Raw genomic sequence first — 6,690 nt, 5'->3', positions numbered from 1 at the left:
CCAAGTAATTCCAACAAGTTACCTACAGGCAAGTTACATGAAAATGATTTAAGCCACATGTAACTTCTATAGTCAAGTAGTCCATACTTCAACCAAAGGCTATGGGCATAAAGATTTAAATTATAAGAAATCACATGATTAAATTAGAACCAAGGAATTATAACATAATTTTTCTCCAACTCATTAATTTAATTATATAAACACAAAACCATGTAATTCCTTTCATTTAAATCCAAAATTTAACTAGAAAATGTAGCTTTGGGGATAAAATATATATGAAAATATGCACTCATCATGTTGATTAGTAAAGAAAGTGTCATTCTTTCTAGTGAGTCTGTTGAAAATTGAAGTTTGTTGTTTTGGTAAAGAAAGTGTCATTCTTTATGGTGGTTCTGTTGAAGATTAGAGTTTGTTGTTGGATAATAAAAGTGTCAGTCTTTTTGGGAGTAAAAGTAATTTTCTTAGAAGTAGCAAGTGTTTTTGGTGTTGTATGTTGGAGTGTTATTCTCTCAAGATTGTCTGTGTGCATTCAAGATTGTGTTAGTTCAATTGTTTTTTATGGCATCTTCATCATTCAAAATAGACAACTTGTTGGGTATGCTTACTATAAAACTCAAAGATGACAATTTTGCTAAGTGGGCGTTTCAATTTCAATCAGTCCTTAAATGATATAAGACGTTTGGTCATTTTGATGGCACCAATTGTGTGTCCACCTAAATTTGTAGTGAGTGTTGAAACTGGTATCACAAAGGAAATCACTTCTGCTTTTCTTGATTGGGAATCCGTGATATGGCACTTAGCAGTTTGTTACTCGCTACATTAATAGATGAAGCAATGAAATATGTTCTTGGGTGTAGAATAGCCTTTGAGGCATGGTTAAATCTTATTGGAAGATATGCTTCAGTCTCTAAATCTAGGGTAAATCAATTAAAGACTGAACTGCATACAATTCAAAAAGGGTACATATAGTATTGATAAGTATTTGATGCGATTGAAAAACATTATGGAACAATTAATTGTTGCAAGGGAAGTAATTTCTAAGAATGATATCATGATTATTGGTTTGGCTGGTTTACCAAAGGAGTATGTTGTTATTAGAACTGTTATCTTGGCAAGTGAATCATGTACTACGTTAAGGGAATTTCGTGCCTAACCACGTGGTGCTGAAAAGGAAATTGAAGGAGAAATGAATTAGTTATCTCAGAATATGTATGCTCTCTATGTTCAGGGTTCAAGTTCTAGTACTACTATTGGTTCTAATATGTATGGTCAAGGTTCTTCTTCTGGTGCATCCTCTTCTAATCTTCAGAGACATAATCGCATTTCTGCCACCATATGAGAACTCTTATACAGTAGCCATATGGTTCATCTACTTATCCTTCTATTGGTTCTTGTGATTCTCAGACATTCTATCCCGATACATCATTGTCTAATCCTCCATGTCATCATGCTCCACCTTTTGGTTGTGGTTTTTTCAATCAATCAAATTCTGGAAATCAACAAGGTTTCAAGCCTCAATCTTCTAATAATGGATATAGATCTTATAATAGGGGTCAGTACAAGAACAATAACAGCAACTACAAAAATAACAATGGCTTTAGAGGAAGAAGATACAACAATGGTAATAATTACTATCCAGGTGGATCAAGACAAGCTCATAATGGAAATGGTTCTCGATCAAGCAACACTGAAATAAGAACACTATTGTAATTGAATGCCAAATTTGTAATAAGAAGCTCAGATTGCTGCCAATTGTTTTCATAGGAATATAGACACTTCCACTACTGGTTTTGTTGTTGAATGCCAAATATATGGCAAAAGGGGACACTCTGCACTTGATTGCTTCCATAGAGGAAATTACTCTTTTCAAGGATAGTCACCACCATCATCTTTGTCAGCTATGAATGCATAACAAGCGACTCAATTCATTCTACATGATTTATGGACTGTAAGTTCAAGTGCTTCCAATCATATGACTGCCGATATATCTTCTTTAACTTAAGTTGCTCATTTTCAAGGCTCTGGGAAAATTACCATTGGTAATGGTTCCAGTTTATCAATCCAAAATACTAGTTTTACTACAATTTAAACCAATAATCATTCACTTATTCTCAGTAAAGTTCTTCAGGTCCCAAATATTGCAAAAAGTCTTCTTTCAGTTAAACAATTGTGTGCTGATAATAAGAGTTAGTTTATATGTGATGAATCTGAATTTTTTATGCAGGACAAGAAGACAAGGGATGTAGTGTATCATGGAAAGAGTAAGCCAGAAAAGTTGTTTCATATACCTGTGATTCACAAGTTAAGAGAGGTGCAATCTATTACAAATGATCATGTTGCTTACTTGGGAAAAATGGTGAAGTCAAGTGTTTGGCATCACAGGTTGAGGCATCCTGCTCATGATACTATGTCTGTAATGTTGAAACAGTCTAGGGTAATACATAGTTTAGATAGTACACATATTACTTGTAGTTCATGTATTCAAGGGAAAATGTCAAGGATTCCATTTTCTGATAGAAATGATAGAAGCTTGGTTCATTTTGAGAAAGTTCACATTGATATTTGGGGTCTATCTCCTGTAAAATCCTTAGAAGGATATAGATACTATGTACTTTTTGTGGATGAATATACAAGATTGGTTTCGATATTTCCCATGTGCAATAAGTCATATGTGTATGCAATCTTCGTTAAATTCTACAATTTTATTCATACTCAATTTTGGATGTCAATCAAGGGACTACAAACAAATGGTGGAGGTGAATACACCAGCAAGTGTTTTACATCTTTTTTGGCTAATAAAGGTGTTATGTAGTTCATTTCTTGCCCTCATACTCCTCAACATAATGGCATATCTGAGAGGAAACACATACACATAGTAGAAATTGCACTAACTCTTCTTAATGCTACTAGCCTATCCACTGAGTTTTGGTATTTTGCATGTTCTCATGCAGTGTTTTTAATCAATATGATGTCATGTAAAACTCTATCCTTTAGTTCTCCATATATGTTGTTGTATAACAAGGCATCTGAGTTGCAATCTTTGAAGATTTTTGGGATAGCAATTTATACTACTATTTCTGGAAGGAGGTTGCACGGCGCCGAGGGGGGAGGGAGGTGGGTCGCGGGGTGGGGGGGGGACGAACTGGGTTTTGGGTTTTTTTTTTCCCTTCTTCTTCTTCTTCCTGCTGCTGCAGGTTTTTTTTTTCTTTTCTTCTTCTTCTTCCTCCCTCTTCTTCTTCTTTTTGTTGCTGCAACAGGTTTTTTGGGTTAGGGATAGGGATGTGGGTCGCTGGGGGGGGGGGGATAGTGGGTTTCTTTTTTTTTTTTTGAGAAAATTCAGGTTTTTTAATATTTTATTTGCCACATGGCAGACATTTGGCAACCACATCAGCATTTAATAGATCAATGGATGGAAAATGTAACGGATGTATTATTTTGAAATAAAATAGTACTTAAGGTATGAAAGTGAAATGTTTTGAAGATGTTGTAAGGAATTGAAATAGATCCTAAACCTGAGGTATGAAAGTGTAATTTACTCTAAATATTTTGTAGGAGAGAATCAATATTATTAAGAAAAATCTCATTGTCAATCATTATGTAGGAAATGACTACTATATTTTTGTTTAATAAAAATAATGTCAATAAACGAGTTGTAAAATTGCGGTTGCTCTAGTAATTAGGCACTCTGTACTTTTGAGACCTACAAACTGTCCACTACATATGTCACCTTACAATTACATCCGCATCGTGTGTATCATCCGTTCAATTTATTATAACGAGATAGAGCTTAAAATTTTCGCATCCTCTTTGTTGATCAATTGCATTGATTTGCATACCACTACAAAAAAAGGGGTCTTATCGCAAAAGTAGCCAAATACATCGCAATAGCCCTTTAACGACGGTCAGTAATGCGTCACAACAAGGTGGTGTTGTAAATGTTTGGTCGATCATATGCGACGCTTTGAGTGCATCACAAATACTATTTACTACGGGTTTGCGACAGTAGGTTACGCATCACAAATAAGTGGTCTCAGGTTTAAAAAAATAAATAAACAAATTGGGTGTCAAATGGATGCCACAACGACATTATTTTTGATAGCTTCACCAAAATTATTTGATTTGAAATTTACTATAGGTTCCAAACTAAAATAACAATCCAACCTCACTGATACTATTCATAATTGACAAATCCAAAAACATTTATTTGGTTTCTTTGAGAATGAAGAATGTATTTCACTTCTAGTATTTAAACAGATATACATTATCCTAAACACTTGTATCATCTATAATCCTACAGGAATTATGTCACTCCAGATTGGCTTGTTGGTTCAACAATTAACTTCCTCCCCTTAACCCTGCTGGTAATTATGTCACTCCTTACAGCAGCTATACTCTTAGTCCTCTGCATAGAGGCTCAAATTAAAACGGAGGTATGCCCACCTATTGACTGGGAATTAAAAGTATCTAATTCAATGGAACTCTTACTGGTAATTAATGATTCAAAGTCGTTTCCTTTCCCTTTACCAGTGTAGGTTGCGTGAAGATCTCCATTGTCACCCTTATTCTCCGCATCAAATTCAAACATCAATGCCTCTGCAACAGTGCAAGAATTTAAGTTATTACAAACACAAGGTAGGCAAATAATTTGGGAAACAAAAAGAAAAAACTAAAGCTCTGCTTACCAATGGGAGGTGCAGTGTTCTTGAAATACAATTGAATATGAAAGTTAACAAGTTGAACCCCAATAAACTTGGGAAGCACTCTGAGAGGCATATCACTGCGGACAAGGAATTTGCAGTCAGAAGCACAGGATAAGCGACAAAACCATGAGAGAACACTTTCATATAAGACAAGCTATTAACAAAAAAGAGTTTCCCTTTGCAATAACAAGTGTGTCCTCCTTTTTCTATGCAAATCTTAAATAATGATACGGTGTGTGAAAATTATTTGGTACGTAGGCTTCACAACATAGGCAACCAATTTGTGCAAACCATTATACAATCAGGACCAATCTTAGAAATTCATGAGCAATCTCCCCCTCCCATGTACTTTTTATTTTGGTAAATATACGTATTCGATGCAGTGAAATTCTTACAGGTCAATAACAGCAATCCTTTTTCATCGTCGCAATACAAATCAAGATAATTAAAGCACAAAGGAAGGGGTAACTAATCAACTACTTGTGTGCATAATGGTTCCAAGGGTCTAACAAACCATTGACCTTGAAAGCTGAATGATTCTGAATTTCCTATAAGCATAAATGAAGGGGAACCATTTTTCCATTGCAGCAGCAAATTAAGACAATTAATTTGATTTTTCCTACGAGCATAACTTAGTGGAACTTTTACTGGTAACACATTAAATCAAATAAATTCTACCAACCAACCGAGATGATCTTCACATTCCACGGGTTCACAATCTTTGCTCTAACTCCACACTATCATCTTCGAATCTCATGAAAACCCCCATAACTGCATCACAAGACAACATACACAAACAACACAATCCATAACAGCTAGAATGCGCTTTCAGAAGTCACATAAAACAAATTCAGAAAGCTACAATCTCAATGACCAAGATAACAATTTCTCAATGCAATTAAAACCTTAGAACTGAAAGTTTCCACTTACTCTAATTGAAAATCTCAACAAGACAAAAACCACCACAACCCAGTCCCAATCCTCCGCCTTCAACGCCGAGGGTTTATCCCTAACCTCATAAGCAATCACCACAGGATCCCTATCCTTGCTAAACTTCTTCTGCACCTTCAAGCAATCCGACCTTGCCCTCTTCATCTGCTTCACCTTTACATCAGTGGGTATATAAACCCCATCTTCCAAAAACTCCTTCGCACTGTAAATCATAATCAGACGCACTGGCACCAAAAAGAGAAATCAAAACTTCATTGACAAAGAGAACTCAAAGACCATTCCGTAATTATGAACATTGAGCGATATTTCTGTTTGGTTGTGAGAAAACGCAAGAAACAGAATCGGATTTTTCATTCATCAAAACTTTTCTCAGGAAACAAACAGAGAGAGAGAGAGCATACGGCAAGTGATCAGAGCATAGCTTCGCTGGAAATCGAGAGAGATAGGGGATTTGATTTGGGGTAACTTGATTGTAGATCTGAGAAGTAGCCACTAACTTTACCTAAAGATTAAAAAATGGTGAAATATCTTTCTTCTAAAGATGGGGTTAGGGGTGGGCATAAAAACCGTCAAACCGTAAAATCACATCGAACCGTAAGAAAAAAAATCGTGTTGACCGGAAAAGTCAACTTTGAGTGAAAAACCGAACCGAACCGTTCAAACCGGTTCCGGTTTCGAATGACCAAGAATCGGCCGAACTGAACCGAACCGTTTTATTAATAATAAATAAATAAATTATATATACACACACATGTCATGGTATAATAGGTTGAAAAATTGTGTACAGCAGCTGCTGCTTCCTGCTTGCTCTCTGAAGTCTGAAAACCTGCAATTTGCTTCATCATTTTTTTGTTTGTTGACTGATTGACCAGTGCATATGTATTTTAGTTATCTCTTTTTGTTGACTTGGTGCCACTACCAAAGACATTTGCATTAAAAAAGATGTGTTGTATGCAACTTTACGTAATCAGTTTTAGAAGATATATTTGAATGCATAATGATTTGGTGTTCAAATAATTTATTATTAGGAACCGTAAAC

General features: G+C 35.4%; 1 protein-coding gene across 15 annotated transcripts; it reads right to left on the bottom strand.

The window, feature by feature from the left end:
* Nucleotides 1–4,149: 4,149 nt before the first annotated feature.
* Nucleotides 4,150–6,193, bottom strand: LOC103957333 (protein CDC73 homolog). 15 transcript variants are annotated; one of them, XR_007254267.1, is made up of 5 exons: nucleotides 6,053–6,193; nucleotides 5,631–5,875; nucleotides 5,379–5,471; nucleotides 4,683–4,777; nucleotides 4,182–4,593 (listed from the first exon to the last, which is right to left on the bottom strand). XR_007254267.1 is itself a non-coding variant. In XM_048573641.1 (3 exons), the coding sequence occupies exons 2-3, from the start codon at nucleotides 5,862–5,864 to the stop codon at nucleotides 5,454–5,456; spliced, it is 252 nt and encodes an 83-aa protein (XP_048429598.1). In that variant the 5' UTR covers nucleotides 5,865–5,875; nucleotides 6,053–6,193; the 3' UTR covers nucleotides 5,275–5,453. The 15 variants fall into 15 exon arrangements, 1 of the variants encoding a protein (XP_048429598.1); XR_007254266.1 differs by having other exon boundaries at nucleotides 5,383–5,471; XR_007254261.1 differs by having other exon boundaries at nucleotides 5,387–5,471.
* Nucleotides 6,194–6,690: the final 497 nt, after the last annotated feature.

This window comes from the organism of the source record quoted next, unplaced genomic scaffold (genome assembly GCF_019419815.1).
Source record: "Pyrus x bretschneideri cultivar Hongxiangsu unplaced genomic scaffold, Pyrus_bretschneideri_v1 Contig7, whole genome shotgun sequence".
NCBI classification, from domain to species: domain Eukaryota; kingdom Viridiplantae; phylum Streptophyta; class Magnoliopsida; order Rosales; family Rosaceae; genus Pyrus; species Pyrus x bretschneideri.
The sequence above is the reverse complement of the archived record's forward strand: the minus strand, read 5'-3'. Positions and strand labels throughout refer to the sequence as shown.

Bases quoted from the DNA above. Each gene is read 5' to 3' on its own strand.
- LOC103957333 (XM_048573641.1), bottom strand. From the start codon at position 5,864: ATGATTTACAGTGCGAAGGAGTTTTTGGAAGATGGGGTTTATATACCC.